This window comes from Triturus cristatus, chromosome 1_2 (assembly GCF_964204655.1).
Source record: "Triturus cristatus chromosome 1_2, aTriCri1.1, whole genome shotgun sequence".
NCBI classification, from domain to species: Eukaryota; Metazoa; Chordata; class Amphibia; order Caudata; family Salamandridae; genus Triturus; species Triturus cristatus.
The window spans coordinates 138,311,881-138,333,564 of NC_140580.1; the positions used below are offsets into that span (position 1 = coordinate 138,311,881).

Consider the following 21,684-nt stretch of genomic DNA (forward strand, 5'->3'; position numbering starts at 1 on the left):
ACTCTTGAGAATCACAACATATTGACCGCAACTACATTGCAGCCCTGGTCTTACTGACGACGACCTTTCGTGCCGACATGGATGCCACTGCCTGCACTGTGGTGACCGCTAGACGCATCGCTCCATCCCACATCGCAGCCCCTGGTTTCCCGATGCCGGTGCCATTGATTCTGACCTCATTCAACGACACTGCTGCCTGCGCTATGGCTGAAGGACCGCTTGTAAAGAGCACGGAGAATCGCCCGTTTCACATCGCAGCCCTGGATCTACTGACAACAGCGCTTTTGCATCGATGCCGCACCGCTGCCTGCACCGAAGCCATGGTCACCGCTTGTGAACAGCACAATGCATTGACCACGATGACATTGCTGCCCCGACGCCGGCGTTCTGGACTCCGACATCACGAAGATTGATCTGCAACGCTTGTGACTTCAAGGTCTTTATGCCTTCTGCACCGATGTGCGGCACCAATGCCTGTGACACCTCACCGCCGCACTTCACCGCAAAGCCTCTGAGGCCTCTTCAATTTCCAAGGTACTGTTTGCGGGTCCATCCCAATGCCGTAACCGGTACACGACTCCATTGAGGTCAGACTGAGCTGTGGATTTTGTTGGTCACGATGCCTTGATAGCGCCGGTTGGTGCTCCCGACTTCAGGAACTGTATTTTGAAGATTATTCTTTTATAAGTGATAGCTTTGTGAATGTATGTTGGATTTTTGTCATTGTGGTCTTGTTTTACTTAGATACAGATTGGCTATTTCTCTAATATGGTGTGGTGTCCATTTGTAGTGTTTTCAGTCTGTTACTGTATGCTTATTAGAAAGGGAATATCACTTATCTCAAGAGCAGGCCAGTAATCCCTTTGTTACTCCGCTTTCTCTCCATAGCCACAAGTTTGCTCCATGGAAATGCCTATATTCAGACATATTTCTCCCAGACTGCAATAAACCGGCTTTAAAATGATACTTGATACTAATTACTGTTCTTATTTAAATTGCTTATAAGCCGGTCAGGGATACAAAGCTTAAGGAATATTTGGTAACACCCATGTAAAAGTTATGTATACATACACATGTTTAGATTGAAGAACACATTTCAAACAATGGCTCCAGGGCGTAGATTACATAAACTATTTTGGTCACTGTTTATTTAGAAACGGCAAAGATGGTCACAGCGAATTAACAAGATGAAGTTAGTCCCTTATTTTGGTTCTTAATATACTGCTTTTCTGTTACTTGTTCATTTATGGTGATGGGTTGACAGACAATGCTTATGTTAGAGGGGACTACATTTGTTTGGGGGGCAGAGTGAACATAAGTCCTATTCTAACTAAATCTTGTTATCCAACAGCCGACGCGGACATCATGTGACAGTATTTATTCAAGGCCTGGCTCCAGTATCCCTGGATCACCCGGACACACCATTTATGTGAGTACTATTGAGTGTTCAAATGCGAGGTCACCATGCAGGGACACGGTGGACCAGCTTCTTCTGACAGCAGGGCATTTTATAAAAGTTCTGTTTCTACTCCTCCTCATCCATCTTCCTTCCTTACTTTGCTTCACCTTTCTCATCTATCACTCCTCTCCTATCCTTTTACTTCCTTCTTCACCTCTTCTCCCCTTACTGCCCTTCTTGTCCTCCTCCCTTTATTTCCAGACTCCGCCTTCACTCCTTCCTTCTACTCCTCCTTCTTTCTCCTCCTTCTTCCTTCTTCCTTCCTTTTCCTCCTCTTCTCACATCCTTCCTTTCTTCTTCTCCTGCTTCTCTCCCTTCCTCCCTCTCTTCTTCATTCTCCCCTCCTACTTTCTTCCTTCTCCTCCTGTCTTTCTCCTCCTTCTTCCTTCCACCTTCTTCGTTCATTGTGCTCCTTATTGCTTCCTCCTCCTACTTCACCTCATCTTTCTTCCTTTCGTTACCATTCTCCTCCTCCCCTTCTCCCTTCCTCATCCTCATTCTTCCTTCTCCTTCCCCTCGTTCCCCTCCTCTTTAGTCCCTCTACTTCTCATCCTCCGTCCTCTTTTGTCTTCCTTCTTTTCCTTTCTCTCTCTTTTGCCTTCTCTTTCATCTTTTCTTTACTTACTGTTCTTTATTGATCTTTTTTTCTCCTCGCCATGATATATTGCATTCACATTGTGGTTTTCAATTAAGTTTGTTTCAACAAAAAGAAATTGATCTTTTTTTCTCTGTTGACTATTTTTTATCAAACATACTAAGTCACCAGAATCAGTATTACACAGGGTATAAGGGTTCTCCATAACTGTTGACAGCAGAAGAACCCAAACAACCACAAACCTAATGCACAACATACATTATGCAAGCATGCTGGCAGTTAAAATCTATAGAGTGAGATCCGTCCCAACCAACAGGCAACAACCACTCACATCAAACCTTGGTTCCTTGTAACAATACCACTAGTGCTGATGAAAAAAGGCTCTAAATACAGGCTTCCTTGATCATTCTATCACCTTCGTTATTTCTTAGTGAACCTCCAAACCCCAAATTTGAAGGTCATAATTGCAATATACTCTCAATATGTTACTAAGGCCAAAATACCACAGCATTAATTTCTGCATAACCAATTTAATCAATATAGCTAGAGTGGGGTAAGATACTGGAACAAGAGTTTTCCTAAATGAAATAAACTGCTGGCTCCTTGAAGATTACCATTATTCCCTGTTTGTGCTTTTATATTTTCACAAAAAAATCCAAAGTCACATAATGCGAGATATACATTCCACAGTTTATTGGAATTCCTTTGTCTAAAGATGTGCTATATGCCAATTCTGGGAGAAAGACATAGCTGCTGTATTCAGAGCCCTAACATCTGATACCCTTTTACAGGTAATGATTTGCTGGATGAGTGCTCCAGGGAAGAGGTTCCATTTTAAATACAAGCCTTAAACAGATCATACCCCTTAAAAACATCACATATCTGACTTCAGAGGGCTGCATCAATCAAAACTCTGGTGTGATCCCTAGTATAATCCACAGACAGTAAGTCCTAGTTTGTTCATTAAGCATAGACCGATTGACCATACAGTGTCACTTTGAAATAGCTGATCTAAGTAAATGTACTGAGTCTGCTACTTGAGAAAGAAAATTGAGAATTTACAATATATCTACTAAAAGAGAATCCAAGCCCCCTTCCAATCACCTGTTAGATCAAGCCCTCTAGGATAATCTCTAGTGCTTTCTGGATATTGGTGCCCACCAAATATAGTCAGGACTCAAATGTATAGTTTACTATACACACGTCTCTGGTATTGGCCCCATATTGAGATTTCACAATAGGAGTATGATCCGGTGTCTAGCTGAGAACATGAGAATGGGAGAACAACCTTTGCTAGGCACAAACATTTAAACAGTTTTCAGCTGCGCAAGCTATTAACTTATTCCAGAACTTGAGAGCCAAAATGCAAGATGCTTAAACCTCAGAGATGGGCGCATGATGTGGGCAATGTGCAAGAAAACAAACATGGTTGAAGCAGTTTATAGTTACTCCAACACAGACAAGTGTGTTAAATGCTTTTCTCACAGTATGGGTCATTTCTGTCCAAATTCCTCCATGCTACCAGCTGTAATGAAACATTGGCTACTAGAGGCTGAGGCTCGGCATGACCGCCCCTGTGAAGAAATGGACTTCAGAGAGAATGAAATCAGTAAATGACCAGCCGCACTGGAATCCACACTTCCACTATCTAGAACTTAGAGATCAACCCTTTGGAAACTTCCTGTTTCCTGACCCCAGACATCACACTCAAAAGGAAAAGCATACTTCACCCATGAATTACGACTTTATATGAAAGTACTGGTCACAGAAAAACTTTAGTCTTTCTGCACTGAGGCAAAAGGTAAATAGGTCCATAACACAGACACTGCCCTCATTTGTGAGGAGCTGAAAGGCTACTTGGTCTAAGGAAATACTAAACTAGAATAGACATTGTGTGATCCATGTAGTAATGGCAGAAGTCTTTAGCCAAGTTTAGTGGCCCTGGGGATCCCACTCTCCTGAGATGCTTTATGTATCTCACCACTGAGAGATTCTCTATTCAGGAGAGAATACAGCACCAGACATTGTTCCTAGCCACATCCCGAACTGGCAAAGAACCATCAAGAACCTCTAGACAACTGATGTCAACTTCTCCTGTGAAAACATCTTTCCTGTCCAAGCCTCCACTGGGCATGTCCCTGCACCCCAGTTACAAGTTGCAAATGGTTCTAAGACCTCATCCAGTAATTTCTCACATATGTATCTGTTAGCCCATGCTTTCATGTGGTCTAATGCCCACTGAAGCTAATCCCTGCCATCTGGACGGAATGTCATTTATTTTGAACTGAATAGAAAAGACTTCAAGACGAAGGGTCTTACACAGTTTCTTGGCCCTGGGGCCTGAGAAAGGTGAATTAATGGGAGGCTACCTAGCCACACAACCTCTCTCAGGAATAAGAAATCCCTCAGAAGAGTCCTTCAAGGTCACCTTCAATATATATCAGACTTGCAGTGGAAAAATAATGAAATTGTATGAATTAAACAGAAATGTTACCTAAACCGAACAAAAATCAATAACTAGTTCCAAGGTGCAATACATATCAAATTATTTTCTCTATATCGATTCAATACATGCCATGAAATCTATCTGTTTTACTTGAATCTAGTAGAAACCATTTGTAGTTGATATAACTAGTCAAAAATATGTGGATAAGAGCAAGATGAGATTTTTGACCATTAGTTTAGTGGGAGAACACAATGTTCCTCAGGGTCACGTGAGACGATTCAACACTGACCATCTTGGAGTTGGGGATTGATGGCCCCTGCAAAAATGACTATGATACTTATGTTCGCTAGCAGCAGCCGCATTTCAGCTCCCAGAAGGGATTGCTTCAAAGTTTGAAATGATTCCTGATCATTTGTCGTGTGCTCCAGTCTTATTAAGTGACAGTGGAGGGATGCAAAGTTGCTTATAGTATCCATAAAGGAGGTTAGATATTAAAAAATAAGTGATTATAATTACACTCCATCTTCCTTTTTTCTTGTTTAGGCAAAGGTTGACAATGAGATCCTTGATTACAAGGACTTGGCCGCCATCCCCAAAGTCAAGGCTATCTACGATATTGAGCGGCCTGACTTGATCACCTATGAGCCCTTCTACACCACCACCTTGGAGGACCGACAAGAGAGGCAGAGCGTCGGCGAGGTAAGTGCCTAGAATCCATCATGTCTTGCAAGTCCTTATCCCGGCTGAAAGCCACTTCCACTACCATTTCACAGCTGATACCCATTGTTAATTGTTGAGGTATTCCATTACTGTACAGCTGTCATGAAAACCCTGATTAACGATTGTATACAGGGGAAAGGGGTAATATTCGGGTTAGCATAAGGGCTAACTGGTAAGTAGCCCAAATATTAATAAAAAAATAACCAAAAAGAATATTATCTAAAAAATATTATTTGATAGCACCTAACCCCCATTCAGGGTATTCAGCAGTATAAATGTCCGATACCAGCACCCAACTCAATGATACTCATTGTATTTATTAATGTAGGACGGATGAAAAAGGCTGGGTTAGCCCAGCAGTGACCAGAAGCATTAAAGCATTGATGTATCTTGCTGGCTGACAGAAAGATCTAATGGGGTGACTGCTCTGTATTTGTAGAGAAGGACAGGGGCGTAACATAGACCTTGCAGCGCAGGTAGGCCCCTGACTCTTCAGGGACCCCCCCCACTAAACTTTCAAGGGCCCCCATTCAGCCCAAAGTCAGTGAATATCTGTGAGATATGGGAGACTTAGGGGGCCCCTCTTCACAATCTGCGAGGGCACCAGCATTTTACGTTACGCCATTGAATGAGTCGAATGAATGTTGGATGTCGCTACATCGTTGTTGCTTGTGAGACATGTACCTGTGCCGCATCTGGCCACTTAAAGCCCAGCACACGCCGTTTATCAATTATATTTATTTACTACAGAGTTTGTAGGGAGTCACATGTCGCCTTGGAAACTAAGAGCAGATAGGACATGAGGGTGTTGAGTCGAGCGCCGATCTGAATTCTCTTCTTTCAGAAGCCGCCATGAAGGAATATCCACTCTGTCAAGATGGTGGCACCCTATTGTATTTTTGCTGCATTTTAAATATTGATTAAACCTCTCTTTGGCCCTAGAAAATAATTAAAAGCCCTAATGAGTTCAAGTGGGAGATAGATTATTAGTAGACAGAATGAAAGATGGCAATGTGCAGATTGAATGCGAGCATTTTAAATAATCCGAGAAGTAGTAGCTACTCCGACCACCTAATAAGGTAGCTCTGTGGGTTAAAGCCTTTGCAGCCGAGCTTGCAGTGTGCTAGCCACAGGCTGGGAACACCAGGGGGTCATATGCTGATAAACTGAGTACCACTGAGATGTGTTATGTGGACATCAGTCATTACACCATTACGCAGCCACATCAATGTATAGGGGTCTCTACATAAAACCAGGGTGCTTTTTAGTGACAGGGTAGCTTTAATAACAGCTTATTATTATTAACTATTTACTAGAATAGTTCCTCCATTTCTAAGTGATGCTTAATTGTTATTGTAACTTTATGGCTTTGTTTTCTTTGTTCCATTTTCCTTTTGTTCTTGTGAATAAAGTTTTTTTATATTACTCTTTTCATGGATTGTACAATCTACAGCTCCACAATTTACCAAAATGTATGAATAAACGATAAACTGCCAATTAAACCATGATTGAGAAAAATGAAACTCTTGACCCCCCCCCCTCCTTCCTTCCTACGACATCAGAACATTAGGCCAGCTCTAGCCTTATATACTACCGACGTAAATGCCCTTCTCTGTGACCTTTGAATGGCCACGCTTGCGCCTCTGAAAGCCATTCTCAACACAGTTCAGCGCATTATTCTCAAGGCACAGAAATGCAGCCCAATACAATACAAGTTTTTTGGTTTTGACCTCAACTGAGATCAACAATATACGATTGGACAACACTATATGTTTCCAATTACATTACACTATGATTAAAGATCAAAAAGTTACAGACAAGATTTAAAAACTTCAAAAAGATTATAGCATGCAAACACTTTAGTGGAAAACATTGCACAATTAATCAATTCATCAATTGAAAAATGCAGCCAGGTCACTATATTTCGCACTTCTTACTGTAGCTGCTCCTGCAGGTATGATTTCAGTGTAAAGTCTGTACTTTGCCTTGTGGTAAACTCGTCATTGCAGGACCCAAGAGTCACAAGAAACAAATCTTTCATCAGACTGGACATGCCAAAGGTGCAGAAAGCCAGAATGATTCCCCAGTCCTGCCAACCAGCAGCTCCTAATGACTGGAACTCGGAACCTCCTCAGCGCCAGTTTGTCCTCTCAGAGCTGACATTTTTGAAAAATATATACATTTTCTGCTCTCCTTACGTTTTTTCAATGTAACATGGCTGATTTTACTTAATCACTATAATGTTATTCAAATTCTTTTTTTTGTTAGTTAGGCCCATCCCCTTATCATAACTGAATCTTATCTCTGTGCTTGGGACAAGGAATCCACTATAGAAATGACAACAATAACACTATGACGCTCCATCAGTCTCATCTCTCCATCATTTGGCTTCCTGCAGTTTGCAGTGAGATGCATGGGTGTGCTTCCCAAATATCGAATCAACAATATCAATGGCACAGAATATTGAGGACAGAAGATCGTAAATAAAATAGCAACAGGTAACCAAGTCTAGATGTTCTATACCTAACTCCACAAATATGGCCCTACACAGTACATATATCTTCAAAGTACACAGATGTGGGGTTAGGAATAGTAAATATTTGCTTCCATGTATGCAATTGCCTTTCAATATTTTATTCCTCGATATTCTATTCTCGATATTAATATGCCACGATATTGTTGGTGTCAATATTCAGGCGTGTAAGACTGAACTTTGTGCTATAAATAATGCCATTCATTTGTTGCCCCAAAGAGCAGCTTCTTTATATTCGAATCACTGGAGTCACCCTTTGTAACTCTGGTCAGAGGTCAAAAGCCTATGTCCTATGTCTTGAATGAATACTGTCGCGAACCCCCACTTATTTCCAATTCAAAGTAGACCCAGCTATTGGCCATGCTTCGATTGCAGCCTCTGGACCAGCCGCAATCCTCTTCTCTCTCCACGCCCATATTCGATGCTCCAGCTCAAATTAAGCTGCCAGTCTCTCACAACTGGGAGGAAGCAGTTTAGCCTAAGTTGGCAGTGACGGTTGCCATCCTCAGTAAGCCTCTTGTGATGGGGTGAGTTCATGCTTCTGTGCACATATCGTGAATCCCTGCCAGTTCTACTTCTCCCAAAAGTTATTTGCTGAAGTGAAGGTAACGCTGGCTACTGTGAAATCTTGAGTCCAAGGTGGTCACCACACAGAACCACAGAGCCACAGAGATGGCACCTGTTAAGCTGACAAGGGGACATGGCAGAGCAAGTAGAATACGTTCCTGTGAGACAAAGTATTAAAAGTGGAGTGCCTCCTGAAAAAAGAAGTATCGAACTTGCTACAAAATAGAATGTTTGGCCATTTCACCTTTTAAACCAAGAGTTTACTCTCGATCATGTTGTCCTCCACTCCAAATTTGAAAGGAAGCTGGTACAGGCATTAGAGGATGGACCCTCCCCTGGAAACTCAATAAGACATCATACTTGCCAACATTCTTTGCAATTCACCCAAAAGAGGTAGGATTTCCAAAGTTTCAAAACCACCAAATATCCTAATACCAAAGTTTCAAACATCACTTTTGTAACCCATGGTAACATCTCAGGAAATCACATCAGAGGCCCAAGATGGCTTTACATCTTCAACAAACATAGTGTAGAGCAGCGTTGTCAGTTAGCAACTTACCTATATTTAAGGCTTGTGTTTCAATTAACTATGCAGCTTGCACGGGGATGCTTGCGGAGCTAGATTTCACCTCCAAACAGCTTCCCCAAAAGCAGTGACAGGAATACAATACATCTAAATGTTGTAGTTTGCCTGAAAAAGTAGTGCCCTACCTCCTAAATCAGTGTGGTTAACAAGTAGCAACCATCAGTCCAATTTGCAAAAGATAAGCATTAAGAGTCATATATTTGCTCTTGTAAAGTACTGCTAAGTTACAAATTTTCCAGTAGTCATGGAAAGCCAGAAGCGTCACTTTTTTGCTACAGAACTAAAAGCATAAAATGTATGCTAGCAGAATTGTAACCAAGTAGAAAACTGGCATACAGAATCTGATACCAACAGACAATTACACAGTTAACCTATTTTTGGCGCTCTAAAGTGAAAAAAAAATCCCCAGACAGAAACTCTTTTCTTTACACGCCATTAAATAAATACAGGGATGCTCCCTCTCTGCTTCCTCCCTGGAAGAACACAAACCTACGCCCTTAACAGATGTAAATCTGTGACTGTTCACAGGATTGAAAACTACCTGCGAGTTTGTCAGTGTCCACCTAGTTCTGAAGTTAGGATCTCTTTGAAACACCCAAACCTTAACCTATGTTTACCTTGACGACATTTTCTGTAAATGCAGGTCCCCCCGACAAATGCATTCAATAAGGGACCGAAATTAAACTTAGGTGTGCAAACAGCTTTGTGAACGAAGCTCCCCGAGTAACTGACTGAAGCCTGGTCAAATCAGAGCCAGACTGGCATACAGGGTCCTGAGGAAATTTCCCAGCTGGCCAGTTGTGCAGTTGCAGCCATACTTCACGAGGCACAGTGGTGCCCTCAAAAGAATTGAGGCTTTTCCTGCAGTGGCAGCCTTACGTAGAAAGAAGCAGGGCACTCCTGTCAAGGCCTGCTAGCTGCTGCTACTCACATTCCCAGCCAAATCCTGCTTGTAAATCCTTACTGCCTATTGCAGTGGAAGAGATTCTGCACAATATACAGGGATGTAAAGCAGGCCCCTGCAGCGTCGCTGCACAAGGGGGCAGAGGGGAGCCCCACTTTTCAGGAGGCCATCATTTAGTCTAAAGCCCATGGATATTTGTGAGATGTTGGGGTTGCTGGGGCCTTTCATCGCACTTTGCAGGGGGCCTCACCATTTTGCTGATTATCCACCACCCCATCCCGAACCACATAGGCTATAACTGTCCATGGCGGGTGCGCTTACAGCTCCTGTCAGCATTTTGCAAATGCGCCGTTTTGCAACACCTCCCAATGTGAAGTCTCTCTTGATACCCTGCTATTTGTATATGCGTGAAGCCTTTTAATCCACCCTCTTTTAGTTAGCAGACACGATAATATTTAACTATCTCTTTGGATAAGAAAAGAGGAAGAATCTTAGCAATGACTCATTGTGGGGGCTATTATAAGACTGCCATCAGCCCGAGGCGCCATTTCCCAGAGTTTGCTCGATTTATGCGCATTATATGGAACTTTTCCTGCACCGTGTTTGGCTACAAATAGCCAATAGCCCTGACTAAGAGTGCGTCAGTGGGCAGTAATCACTGGCTGTGTTAAATAACTCTCCCTTCATTAGCTTTCGGCAGGTCAATCCTGACGGAATTTAATAGGGGGAAAGTATACAGTACCATGCGGATTTTAATGCGATAAGCAATAAAAGCTGCATGTTGTTGCCCAAAAACTTGTGATAGGTGTTATTTATCCCATCCAATAAAGAGCGAACCTTACAGAATAGTCATATACATAGCCCCTTGATTTCGACAAAGTTGGAATCCAGACCTATGTTTCTTTGGATTGACGGGTTTTGCATCCTTCATTTATGTTATTTGATGTTAGCTATAAATATAGTGTGTCAAAACCCTGGACACAGGCTGTTAGAGTGCTTTAATACATAGGAGTCGCAGGTCGTTGGTTAGAGTCAATCATCGAGTGAAACCATAATAAAATTTGTGCGACTGGTACCAGAGATCACACTGGCAAGTAATCGAGAAGATTTCTTAGCCTCAGGTAACTACACACCTTCAACTGGCATCTCAATACATTCATGGTCCCAGTATAATACAGCAGATTTAGGTTGAAGCGCTTACAGTCAAAAAGTTATCGTAATCACAAGTTCACGTGAATATAGGAAATTACGACAATAAAGACATTTTCTGAGTGTATGGCTGAACACTTACGTGTTCCTCAGGGTATTAGGAGGGTGAGGAAATGGTTAACAGAACAAGGTCCAAGAATATATTCACTTTTCTATGCAAGGATGAACTTTGCACCATGGGATCCTATAGCCTTCCCAGTCTCATCCCCACCCTGTCCCTTGCGCCCCTCTCCAGCACCTGATATACCTTCCTTGTGCCCCTTCTTCCACAGCAATCCACTGCCTTGAAGCTACTTTTGCGCTCCATGCTACCCAATTTATACATAAATACATGCGCACCAGTGCCCCGCAAAGATTTCGAAGAGTCAGTCTTATTTCAAACACAATCACACGCGTGCACGCATTAGTCGCATCTAATGTTTCATACATGCCTGGAGACCTGAGACCGGACTCCATTGATAGTTCAGGTGTGGATGCAACAGTGCACCAACATTTCTGGATTACATTTCCCTTATTTACTAAAATGTTGCTAAGACACTAGCTTGCTGAACACAACACAATACACAGAATGAATGAATTAATCATTTTAAAAGCTTACGTGTGGAGCAAAAATGACTGTGTATCATGCAAGTGCATAATACATTTATAGTAATGGTCAGCGATTGATAACTGTGCAGTTTTGCATTGACATCTGATTTGACTGGTTTTTGCACTGGTTAATAGGTGCGAATGTAATGTTTGCACCAGTGAAGTCATGCAATGGTTGACAGACAATTGCACCAGGGCAAGCAATGTAAACTGGAAACATTAGTGAAAAATTGCATAGGCACCTGTGCCATTTATACAATCTGGAAATGTTCAAGCAGGATTGCGCTATTTAATCCGGCACCTCTATTTTTTCCTAAATACATATCAGGATTATGATATGGATTTTCACTTATTCATGAGAGTGCTAAGACATATTTTGCTGATTAGTCACCTACATCTACATCTACCTACATTGTGTAGCTCACTACTTTTCTTGCACATTATTTTCACTCTTATCTTCTAGATTGCGTGAACCTTCTTCACAGCTCAAAATCCATTGTAAACACAGCCAAGCTACTGGCCTAGGACCAATTATCTCAAATCAGTCGTGTCACAGAGCTGGTATAACCCACTTCAAATGAGGGTAAGGCAAGACACGGGTGGCAGGCCCTGTTTAAATCCACCAGAGGCCTCTAGTGAAGAAAACCATGTTTCAATTATGCGCTTTCTTTTTATAACCTAATGCATTATGGGATCAGTAGTCCTGTTTCACCACAATTTAACCAGTTGGACTAAAGTTCTAGATGACAATAATTTGCAGTAGGAAAAAAGAACTGGAGCGGATCATGGTTTTCTGTGTGACACAGAGTCCTCTGACAGCCTTACCTTTCCCTCAGGAGCAATGGTAACAAGAGTCATCACTGACAAACCCAGGCCTCGCCTGTTCACCTCTAGCCATCCACTAGTCTAAACTTGATCCACTCCTGAAAACCGTCTCAGCTCTCTTAGGGAGATGCTGGATTCATCTCTGGATAAATAATGAAATTTCGTAGAGGCAGGTTCAGCTAGTGACCTTTCAAAGTGGTAGGGTGAGCGAAGTGCCCCACCACCTCCACAAAAACAAAAACACATTTTCCCTCCCTACAAACGCCCACAATAAAAAAAAACTCCCTCAAAAGCTCAAATAAAAACAACCCCTCCCTCCAAAATAAAAAAACACAAACTAAAGTACATGCATTACACATTTTATATGAATTAAATAAACTGAAATTGAACATACCTGCGGGCTCTGCAACCTCCTTTCTATCCTTCCGAAGACAGTGAAACGAAGAACCCCCTCTAACAAATCCAGACGCTGCTCTCATGCTGCATGAGAGGAGCGCCAGGATTGGACAGAGTGGGTTGGCCTAACGCTCCTTCAAGCCCTAGAGGCCTGTGCTTGGTCTCGACCCAGTGTCTATGACATTTGGGTGGAGAGCTTCAAAGTGCACGTCACTTTGGGCGGCGCAAGACTGCCGGCCAAAGTGCCATGCACACTTTGAAGAGTGTGGCTATCACTACTCTAGTCCTCCTGCTGTCAATCAGCAGCAGAGGACATGCCCGCATGGATCGGAGGCAGGCTGCGGCATACCTTGATTAAAAATAAAATGGCATTGAAATAATTTCATTGCCATTTTATTTTTAATACTTTGTGCGGCTCGTAGCGAGGGTCGGGGGGTACTGCTCCCCCGTCCTCATAAAGAAACCGCCGCTGCATAGAGGGAAATATGCGGTGGAGCTGAGGAGGATGGTGTGAGATTGGTGGTCACATTACTTCCACAGTTCTTGGTGGCAGTGTCATCTCTGATTTTGGGTACCCTGAGCAAGACCTATTTCGAGGGCCCCTTTTCAGAACAATTTTAAACGTTATTGATCATTTCCTTATAACTCAAGCCCTCATGGTGCTCAAAAGTACTGAATTATATGTTAAACATTGAGAAACTTTCAAAAGCAGTTGACATATGTGTGTGTGGGGCCTTCAGATGACAAGGGGGAGAACGATTCAAAGGTAAAGGCAGGCAGAGAAAGGGACAGAGGCTTAGACAGAGAAATAGCATAGACAGGGGTCAAATAATGAGAAAGATCATGTTCTAAGAGGGTCCCTTGGAAGGTGGGGGCCCTGGGCAATTGCCCACTTTGTCCATACCTTAAAACGTCTCTCCTTGGTGGATATCTTTACACCATGGCTGTGACAAATGCTGTATCATTCCTGCTGGCCTTTCAAAGAAACCAGTCGAATAAGTCTTTATAGGCCAGTTTGCCTCTTTGATAGCAGGAGAGTGGCCACAAGATTCCAAGATGGCACTGGCCTTGTCCTTTGGTGATCGATGCTCATGAACGTGACGGTGAAGAATGGGAACTGATATGGTTTGTTCACACTGCATCATTGAATGATTGTGTTAATGGCAACATACCTTCTATTGACAGATTCAGAGCCCTCGCAGTGACAGGTCATCAACGCACAATGACAGAGTAAGTCGGAAATGCACACCCCATGCTCGTGTAGTATGGACTAACACTTTCAATGGTATGACTCAGCTTGGGGAACTAACCTTCTTGAGATGGGCTTTGGGGTGATTTTGCTTGAGATCTTCTTTGTAAGCTGATTTGTGCAGGGTTTTCTGAGCACTATGAAGGCAAACTAACTCTCTCGTCTAATGGTGTTGCAAAGTTACTAATTTCAAATAACCAATTACAAGATCCTCTTTCACTTCCTTAGTGAGCTTCCTCAAGTGATCTCGGAGAAAAGGACTGGGTGGCACATTACACTTGACTGTACAGTGTTAGATCATGATGGCACCCCATTTACTATTTAAATAATGCCATTTGCTTCCGGGAATGTATGTATGTTTCTCAGGGGTGATGCCTGAGAATTCTTATTTCGAGTATTCCACCAAATCCAGGTGTTTATCTCAACGTAATACGTAGGAGAATCTGTCTACATCTCTTCATTCAGTCACAGTTTGTTCTAGAAATAGGTCACACTGTGCACGTCTGTTCTGCCCGTTGTTGGATCACCATACACAGATGTCAGATTCATGCAACACTTTAAGCAACCCTAATGCAAAGCTGGATACAGCTTCAACTTTGTTTGTGTTGCACATGCACATGACCTTCTCCAACTTCCAGGTAGGCCTGGGCGGTAAATTCTGTTCCGCTCGCAGAATTCGCAGAATTTGGGTAATTTTGCCTTCCGCGAAGAATGCGGAATTGCCCAAAATTCTGCGTTCCGCGGCTTCGTGGACTTTTTTGCTTGTTCGCGTTCTCAAAATGCATGTTCACAAGATGTTTCCCCCCGAGCACGCAAACAGCGTTCGCGAACAGGAAAAAAGCATGACGAACAAGCAATTCCGCGTGTTCGCGGAATTTCTGTGTGCTCGCGGAGATTTTTTCCCATTTTGCGGAGCTTTGCGTAGCGCGACTACGCAAATTCCGCCCACCCCTACTTCCAGGCGTTCTGGAAGTTAGGTAAGAACCTTGTTCCTATGACATGCACTGTAAGCTCAGGTTCAGATCCAGTGCCATGCCAATAATGTACTCTCTATTCAGAAATGTTAAAAGTATAGAATCTGATGTCTATTTACATCTTTTCCACTTTTCAACCATGCCGGTACTAAAGTAAAAATCAACAGCTTTGTTAAAAGGTTAACTAACCATTGACATATTAAACCAGCATAGCTCAGGCCACCAAGTAGCAAAACATTGAAATGAAGATGTTGTACCCTGAACTCAGGAGAAAAATCACAGTAACCCACATACCATATAGCATGATGCACTCCTCGGAGAAGAGAATTCGTACTATTAGACTTGTCTGTCCAAAGCCTCCAACACTTGCAAAGAGCTATTCAATACTTTCAGAGAATTCACCACTTCGCCCAGGGAGCCAATCTCAAGGGCCATTCCCACCAATAGCAGAGTGACCTGATATGTTTATTCCAGTCCAGTATTTAGATACTTAGACCAGACCTATAGCCATCATCAGTCTCTGCCGGATCTCAACCATGAATTGAACCCCCATCTATAATCAATATTGCAAGTCATAAATATTCAAATCATTATACGTTCCTTCGAGTTTTTCAAATTTCTATGGTGAGACTGGGCCTTCCCATCCTTGCTAATGGTTGTATGACATTACAATGCATGCTTTTACCACACATTTATTTACTACGCACGCCTTAACCACCCATATGCCTTACCTACGCAGGCCTTTACCACGCAGATAAGTATAACTTAGGTAAGTGATATATATAGTGCGGCTTGCTCTGGGACATATATATATAACTTTTAATTTGTTTAGGGGGAGACTCCCAACCCCCCCCCACTTTGTTTTATACATTAATTTAATAATTTGTATTGGGATGAACCCCCAATCCTCCCCTTATTAATTACCCTTACCACCCTTTGCCCCTAACCACCCCTAAAACCTAATAAATACTTTCAGCAACCTAAGCCCCATAACTAAAGCTAACCCCTAAAAACACCCTTATCACCAAAACCCTTACCACTAAAATAAAACCTACAACCAAATAGCCTTACCCACCCACAAACCCTAAAAATAACCTTACCACCCCATGCTCCTACCGACCCCTAAACCCTAAAAATACCCTAGCCACCCTATACCCTGCCCATCACTTAACCCTAAAAAATCACTTATAACCACCTGCCCTTACCTACTGCTAAACCCTAAAATACCCATACCACCCTATACCACTACCACTACCAACCCCTTAACCCTAATAAAACCCTTGCCAACCCAATACTCTTACCCACCTCTAAACCCTAAAACACCCCTTATCACCCTATACCCATATCCACCCCATACCCTATGTACTGACCTTAACTATACTCACCATGCGTGGTAAAGGCTTATGCCTGGTAAAGATTTGTGTGGTAAAGGCACTGCGTGGTTACACCTGTGTGGTAAAGGATCTTTCCCATTTCTAACTTGGTCCTGAAACATCGCGCAGGCATAGACTCTGGTGCCAGCTACTGACGCATCACTGCACTGCTGCTAATGTGCGCGCGCCTGTGTCAGCTTTACAAAGGAATGGCCAGAGTATTCGCTCCCTCGTGGAGAGGCAGGTGACAGACAGCACATCGAGGGCTGTGTCCATGGGCCTTTTCGAGCACCTCCTGACCTGAAACCTGTGTGCCCCCTGCCCTGACAAAGCATCGTTGTTGTCTTTGAAAAAAGAAATGTTTGCAGCTGCAGGTTCTGCACTATACCGTGTTTAGTCGAGCACACGTCTGCATGAGCGGAATGTTCGAGGGATACACATGCTGTGGGAGGGGCGTCTTTTGCGGGGGAGAGGGCGGCTGTTGCCTGCACTGGCACACTTGGATGAAGGGTCGCGAATGAGTTTGTGTGCTCTGCCTTTCGAACGCAGGCTACAAAGCGTGTGGTGATTGTAATCACTTCGAAGAAGACATTAGTGACCAGTGATTTCCACCCAGGATCGGTGCTTGTGTGCAGACTACATCAGTGACCTTGTGGGGCCAAGAGTTATGCATCTGTACAGTGCATTCAGGGACGCAAGAGAGATAGTGCGCTGGCATGACTGGAAACACTAAGAATGGGGTTGAGAACACCCGAAGAGTGGCAGGGCGGTGGAAGTCACGCTTCATTCCTGCTAAGTGCAAGGCTGTGCTCCGGGGAGTACTGAAGGGAAGCAGGACGGGGAAGAGGATGCTCGATGGTCCTGAATTCATTAACTCATCAGTAAGTACTAGAAATGCCAAAGAAAACCCGACCACGAGTGCAAGGGTGGTGTCTGATGGCAGAACACCACCCCCAATCCTCCCCTTATTAATTACCCTTACCACCCTTTGCCCCTAACCACCCCTAAAACCTAATAAATACTTTCAGCAACCTAAGCCCCATAACTAAAGCTAACTCCTAAAAACACCCTTATCACCAAAACCCTTACCACTAAAATAAAACCTACAACCAAATAGCCTTACCCACCCACAAACCCTAAAAATAACCTTACCACCCCATGCTCCTACCGACCCCTAAACCCTAAAAATACCCTAGCCACCCTATACCCTGCCCATCACTTAACCCTAAAAAATCACTTATAACCACCTGCCCTTACCTACTGCTAAACCCTAAAATACCCATACCACCCTATACCACTACCACTACCAACCCCTTAACCCTAATAAAACCCTTGCCAACCCAATACTCTTACCCACCTCTAAACCCTAAAACACCCCTTATCACCCTATACCCATATCCACCCCATACCCTATGTACTGACCTTAACTATACTCACCATGCGTGGTAAAGGCTTATGCCTGGTAAAGATTTGTGTGGTAAAGGCACTGCGTGGTTACACCTGTGTGGTAAAGGATCTTTCCCATTTCTAACTTGGTCCTGAAACATCGCGCAGGCATAGACTCTGGTGCCAGCTACTGACGCATCACTGCACTGCTGCTAATGTGCGCGCGCCTGTGTCAGCTTTACAAAGGAATGGCCAGAGTATTCGCTCCCTCGTGGAGAGGCAGGTGACAGACAGCACATCGAGGGCTGTGTCCATGGGCCTTTTCGAGCACCTCCTGACCTGAAACCTGTGTGCCCCCTGCCCTGACAAAGCATCGTTGTTGTCTTTGAAAAAAGAAATGTTTGCAGCTGCAGGTTCTGCACTATACCGTGTTTAGTCGAGCACACGTCTGCATGAGCGGAATGTTCGAGGGATACACATGCTGTGGGAGGGGCGTCTTTTGCGGGGGAGAGGGCGGCTGTTGCCTGCACTGGCACACTTGGATGAAGGGTCGCGAATGAGTTTGTGTGCTCTGCCTTTCGAACGCAGGCTACAAAGCGTGTGGTGATTGTAATCACTTCGAAGAAGACATTAGTGACCAGTGATTTCCACCCAGGATCGGTGCTTGTGTGCAGACTACATCAGTGACCTTGTGGGGCCAAGAGTTATGCATCTGTACAGTGCATTCAGGGACGCAAGAGAGATAGTGCGCTGGCATGACTGGAAACACTAAGAATGGGGTTGAGAACACCCGAAGAGTGGCAGGGCGGTGGAAGTCACGCTTCATTCCTGCTAAGTGCAAGGCTGTGCTCCGGGGAGTACTGAAGGGAAGCAGGACGGGGAAGAGGATGCTCGATGGTCCTGAATTCATTAACTCATCAGTAAGTACTAGAAATGCCAAAGAAAACCCGACCACGAGTGCAAGGGTGGTGTCTGATGGCAGAACTGGTGGTGTCTGATGGCAGAACTGGTGGTGTCAGATGGCAGAGCTGGTGGTGTCTGATGGCAGAACTGGTGGTGTCAGATGGCAGAGCTGGTGGTGTCTGGCAGAGCAGTTGGTGTCTGATGGCAGAGCTGGTGGTGTCTGATGGCAGAACTGGTGGTGTCTGATGGCAGAACTGGTGGTGTCAGATGGCAGAGCTGGTGGTGTCTGGCAGAGCAGTTGGTGTCTGATGGCAGAGCTGGTGGTGTCTGATGGCAGAGCTGGTGGTGTCTGATGGCAGAGCAGGTTGGTGTCTGATGGCAGAGCAGGTTGGTGTCTGATGGCAGAGCTGGTGGTGTCTGATGGCAGGGCAGGTGGTGTCTGACGGCAGGGCAGGTGATGTTTGGTGGCAGAGCAGGTTGGTATCTGATGGCAGAGCTGGTGGTGTCTTATGGCACAGCAGGTGGTGTCTGACGGCAGAACTTGTGGTGTCTGACGGCAGAGCTGGTGGTGTCTGACGGCAGAGCAGGGTGGTGTCTGATGGCAGAGCAGGTTGGTGTCTGATGGCAGAGCTGGTGGTGTCTTATGGCACAGCAGGTGGTGTCTGACGGCAGAACTTGTGGTGTCTGACGGCAGAGCTGGTGGTGTCTGACGGCAGAGCAGGCTGGTGTCTGATGGCAGAGCAGGTTGGTGTCTGATGGCAGAGCTGGTGGTGTCTGATGGCAGGGCAGGTGGTGTCTGACGGCAGGGCAGGTGATGTTTGGTGGCAGAGCAGGTTGGTATCTGATGGCAGAGCTGGTGGTGTCTTATGGCACAGCAGGTGGTGTCTGACGGCAGAACTTGTGGTGTCTGACGGCAGAGCTGGTGGTGTCTGACGGCAGAGCAGGGTGGTGTCTGATGGCAGAGCAGGTTGGTGTCTGAGGGCAGAGCTGGTGGTGTCTTATGGCACAGCAGGTGGTGTCTGACGGCAGAACTTGTGGTGTCTGACGGCAGAGCTGGTGGTGTCTGACGGCAGAGCAGGCTGGTGTCTGATGGCAGAGCAGGTTGGTGTCCGATGGCAGAGCTGGTGGTGTCTGATGGCAGGGCAGGTGGTGTCTAACGGCAGGGCAGGTGATGTTTGGTGGCAGAGCAGGTTGGTATCTGATGGCAGAGCTGGTGGTGTCTTATGGCACAGCAGGTGGTGTCTGACGGCAGAACTTGTGGTGTCTGACGGCAGAGCTGGTGGTGTCTGACGGCAGAGCAGGGTGGTGTCTGATGGCAGAGCAGGTTGGTGTCTGATGGCAGAGCTGGTGGTGTCTTATGGCACAGCAGGTGGTGTCTGACGGCAGAACTTGTGGTGTCTGACGGCAGAGCTGGTGGTGTCTGACGGCAGAGCAGGCTGGTGTTCTATGGCAGAGCAGGTTGGTGTCTGATGGCAGAGCTGGTGGTGTCTCATGGCACAGCAGGAGGTGTCTGATGGCAGAGCTTGTGTGGCAGAGAAGGTTGGTGTCTGATGGCACAGCAGGTGGTGTCTGATTGTAGAGCTCGTTCTGTCTGATGGCAGAGCTGGTGGTGTCTGATGGAGGAGCTGGTGGTGTCTGATGGCAGAGCTGGTGGTGTCTGATGGCAGAGCTGGGGTGGCAGCGCAGGTTGGTGTCTGATGGCAGAGCAGGTGGCGTCTGATGGCAGGGCTGGTGGTGTTTGATGGCAGAGCTGAGGGTACCATCGGAAACAGGAGGTTCGCTGCGCAGTCTCTACAGGAGTCTGGGGAATCGAGAGGTGAGCAGATCTTGAAACTGCCTATTTCCCGAACAGTTTCTGTTACTGCTCACCTCACATTGTAACACTTAATCTTAGTATTTGATGCCCATTTTCCAGAAATTAGGATCGCAGAACACTTAAAGGAACTGTAAAATTTTGAATCTGTGTGCAAACCTTCCAGTAGTTTCCGATTCTCGGTAGGTCTGTTTGCTCCTTTTTGACATCACAAATGAAGCCATGGAGCATGGCTCCCGAGTCTTGCTCGGTTGCCTTAGGTCTTGTTGGCTGATATTACAGACCCTGGAACCTCACTTTTACAAAACCAACAATAACAACTTTTCACTTCTCTGTGAAGCAATCTTTTATTATTTTCACTAATGATGAATCAGTCGCTTTACAGCGCCACCTGGCGTCCGCAGATGGAACTTGGCGGATCTCAGTAAAGTAGAATGAAGACAAAACATATTTCAGTTTACTTTATTAGGGGTGTTGGGGTAGTATGATGAACCCTGTCCCTTAGTGCAGCGGATCTTCCCATAGGATGGGATGTCCCTTGCAACATCACGTGGGTTACAAAATCACGAAAGGAAACTGTGCATCAGCACACGATGGAACATAACACCCGGACTGCAGAGAGACGCTGGGCAATTAGAGAACTAAATAAAACAACTGTAGCAGAGTAAAACGCATACGTTCATAGGGGTCAGGGTGGGATCAGGAAAAGGTGAGAGAAAGGTCCTATTTTTTTTCATCCACCCATACGGGTGACGCTGCCAGTCTTTGATGAAAAGTGAGATTATTTGATACAATTGAATGAAACGAGGGTCAGATATGTCCTCTTCTTATATTCTGTGCTCCTCGGCACCAGGCAGTTCATTTGGTGAACTGTGGAGCATTTGTACTCTGCTTGTTGGGTGTGAATGGCTTTGCATACGACGCAAAGTGATCAGAATCAACTCAGGCTGAATGGGAACCAGTGGTGGGTGGTCTGGTCGTTTATGTGGTTCGGTGATCAAATTGTCTGCCCCGATTGAGGTGACGTTTCGAGGGGCGAATTGACATCTAGCAGGCCTGTGGTCTGAGCGTTGCCCCAATCAATGCGCGAGAGGGCAGAGCTTGCCCAGCGAATTGTGAGCTGGAAGCGAGGACTGCTGTCGTGCAGGAGACTGATTT

General features: G+C 44.9%; 1 protein-coding gene across 8 annotated transcripts in view; it reads left to right on the forward strand.

The window, feature by feature from the left end:
• ABLIM1 (actin binding LIM protein 1) overlaps positions 1 to 21,684 on the forward strand; it is a 698,379-nt gene that overhangs the window by 550,953 nt on the left and 125,742 nt on the right. For 6 of the 8 annotated variants that reach the window (XM_085603283.1, XM_085603280.1, XM_085603286.1 and 3 more), the window contains exons 9-11: positions 1,352 to 1,429; positions 5,044 to 5,199; positions 14,014 to 14,058. In XM_085603283.1, the coding sequence (XP_085459409.1) occupies positions 1,352 to 1,429; positions 5,044 to 5,199; positions 14,014 to 14,058 (279 nt within the window). The remainder of the gene's footprint in view (positions 1 to 1,351; positions 1,430 to 5,043; positions 5,200 to 14,013; positions 14,059 to 21,684) is intronic. The other 2 variants (XM_085603287.1, XM_085603288.1) reach the window with 1 other exon arrangement.